We start from the raw sequence: 2,810 nt of genomic DNA, 5'->3' as shown, positions 1-2,810 counted from the left end.
GCCCCGCACCGACACCACTCGCCGCTATCGAAGCCAATCGTTACAATAAATAAGACATTTGGAAAAATATTGCTGGCATGTGGTGAAGCTTCGATTGTGGCGATCTAAAGCGTGTCTTGCTTGCTTCCATTCGAGCGTATTTTGACTCTAAGAAGGATGGTCGAGCTCAGAGTGACCTTAACACTATCGGTCCGATTGACCATCCGAAATGATTCCTTACTGACGCCTCATTCGGAACTTTCGTGGATATAAGCCCCTCCTGCTATAATTGACCATGAATTGAATTGCTTACTAGAAAAACACAAATTTTATGGATTACTTGAGTTTCTGTTTAATTTATTCTTCCTATCTGCTTCTATTAGGTTATATATGGAGAGTATCGAATGCGGCGTCAGAAGTAGAGCTTAGTCCCTATCGCATGCGCTACTGGGAGTATGTGGTCATAATATCGAGCCCTATACTAATTCAACTATAATTAACCTATTCGCGTTATATAGTATCGAGGATATCGCCGTTGTAGGTTATTTTTTATTGCCTAAGTATTCATTTAGCTTATATATGAGACATTTTGTATCTTTTCTAAAAACATTTCTAGCATGAGGTAAGTTCTTGATCAGGATGAAATACATTACTTACATTGATGCATTGAGCAAAGGCGATCAAATAAAGTAAATCATTTATTTGTTTATCGTATTATTTGAATTTCATCAGTATATGTACATCAATATATTACTACATTGCATCGAAATGTGTACCTGTGGAGCGAAAGGCGTTTGTATACATTGGGATTGTATGTTTACATTTTCTGTGGTTGAGCGTGTTGTAAGGCAAGTATATAAGCGAGTCAAGGTACATACCGTTATTACGGTTCTCTGAGTAATATTTGATGCAGCTTCTGGGATTTGTCAGATCAGGTTGCTTAGCTTTGAAAACTTGGTCTAAAATATGCATAATGCATCTACGTGAATTGTAACTCTAAGTATTCACTCACTAGGTGAATATAAGAGTACATTGCACTGTACATCATAGACGGGAAATATAAATGGGACGGTAACTGTGTGGGGCAGAGGTAAGGGGGAGAAGGTGGGTACAAGCACCGTAGGGCGTAGGCTTAGGCGATGTGTGTCGGTGCTGAGTGGTGTGGCGTGTTCGTGTGCAGCGGACGCGGGCAGCAACGCGTGGGGCGTGCGCCACAAGCGCCACCTGCCGCCGCCCCCGCCCACGCCCATCCCCGACCTGCGCGCTGACCGTGACCGCGACCGCGACCGTGATCGCGACCGCGACCGTGAACGCGACTCCGCGCCCTTCGCAGGTACCCGCGTGTCCGTGTGCGCACCGCTAGGGAAGGCAACCCGCGTACCATCTATGTGGACTATACTTTCTAGTATCATCACACACATCTGTGCCACTAAAACTTCCAAACTAATGAATCAAAACTTTGTTTTGAAGTATTGTTGAATTTCACTGAAAGAGTTTATATGAAATATTTTATTGGGGTAATGACTGAATTTATCGGAGATAAATTTTGTATTTCCTTTGTTGCGTTTAAAAGTAAAATGCATACAAAGAAAATTTTAGCGTGGTAGGTTGCGAGTTCCGCTAGTGCTTTACATGATAATGTTTTATTTCTATTGATGCATTATAAAACAATTGTTGCCTTCCCGACGTCTGCAGATGGCTGTGTGTGTCCGTGTGTTGTTCAAAATAAAGAATATCGCTGATTACACCATAGTTGGTTTTTGTTTATTTTATCCATTATTATTTTATTTTTTTTGCTTTATCTAACGCGTTTCGAGTTCGGTTGCTTTGCATGTTGTCGCTTTTTGGTGCTTCGTAACCGCATGTGCAGGCATGGAGTTGTTGATGTTATGGTCTCAACACTCCCACACCTCACACTAATAATAATTAACGAAAAACAGTTCAAGATTTTCACATTCCAGTGTGTTATATATGTTCGGCACAATATTAATCTTTTTAAGATTTCAATTTATATATACGCTTAATTTTTGGCAGTTATTTTATTATAGATTTTTGGTACTTATAGTTTTTTGTTTTATTTTTAATGTCGGTATTTTGTTTAAGTTTGTATTTATTATACTTAGTATTTTTATTTGTTTCTAAATTTTTTATTTCACTTAATTTTTTAACTTTGAATTTATGATTTTATGTTCTTTTATTAAAAATGCGTTTTGGCGCAGTGCCCCGTTCCCCGTCATCCTGCGGCACGCGGTCCCGCGCGGCGGGTGCGGCGGGTGCGGCAGGTGCGGCAGGTGCGGCGGGTGCGGCGGGTGCGGCGCGGTCGGCGTGCTCGACGCCGGAGCGGCGCAGCTGCAGCCCGCAGCGCGACGAGTTCACGGTGCACCGCGGCCGCGCCATCACCACGCTGTCCGCGATGCTGCGCCGCGACCTGCACGATGATAATGGTGGCGTTGTTTACTTGACATTTTATGAAGTATATACCAAATCTTTACGTGTGTAAGCGAATCGAGGGCTTTGATATAGTCTACTAATGCAAAATAACGTGTATAATTACACGTTCTTTACTTTTCTGAATAGCGTGCTTTATGGTGTGAATGATGATAGTGTTGAAAAGTTATCTCTAAATCTTTGGTCTTTGATAAACTATCTAGAAAAAAAAAGTTGCAATTGTTAGACATCAAGTTGAGGGGTGTGTTACTAGCGATATCGTTTTTATTTCTTTTTTTATGTAGAAGTATCATTCGCCAACCTCCATTGATGTACTTCATTGATGTACCTCCATGTACTTCGTTGAATTACTGTAACATACACAAACAATACCACGTGGGTAA

At 41.4% G+C, this 2,810-nt stretch overlaps 1 protein-coding gene across 1 annotated transcript in view; it reads left to right on the top strand.

The window, feature by feature from the left end:
- Positions 1-2,810, top strand: part of LOC119830533 (patronin-like) — a 40,658-nt gene that overhangs the window by 22,394 nt on the left and 15,454 nt on the right. Inside the window, 3 exon segments of the mRNA XM_038353594.1 lie at positions 596-601; positions 1,030-1,453; positions 2,199-2,452. Coding sequence (XP_038209522.1) covers positions 596-601; positions 1,030-1,453; positions 2,199-2,452 — 684 coding nt within the window.

This window comes from Zerene cesonia, chromosome 1 (genome assembly GCF_012273895.1).
Source record: "Zerene cesonia ecotype Mississippi chromosome 1, Zerene_cesonia_1.1, whole genome shotgun sequence".
In the NCBI taxonomy this organism is placed as follows: Eukaryota; Metazoa; Arthropoda; class Insecta; order Lepidoptera; family Pieridae; genus Zerene; species Zerene cesonia.
The sequence above is the reverse complement of the archived record's forward strand: the minus strand, read 5'-3'. Positions and strand labels throughout refer to the sequence as shown.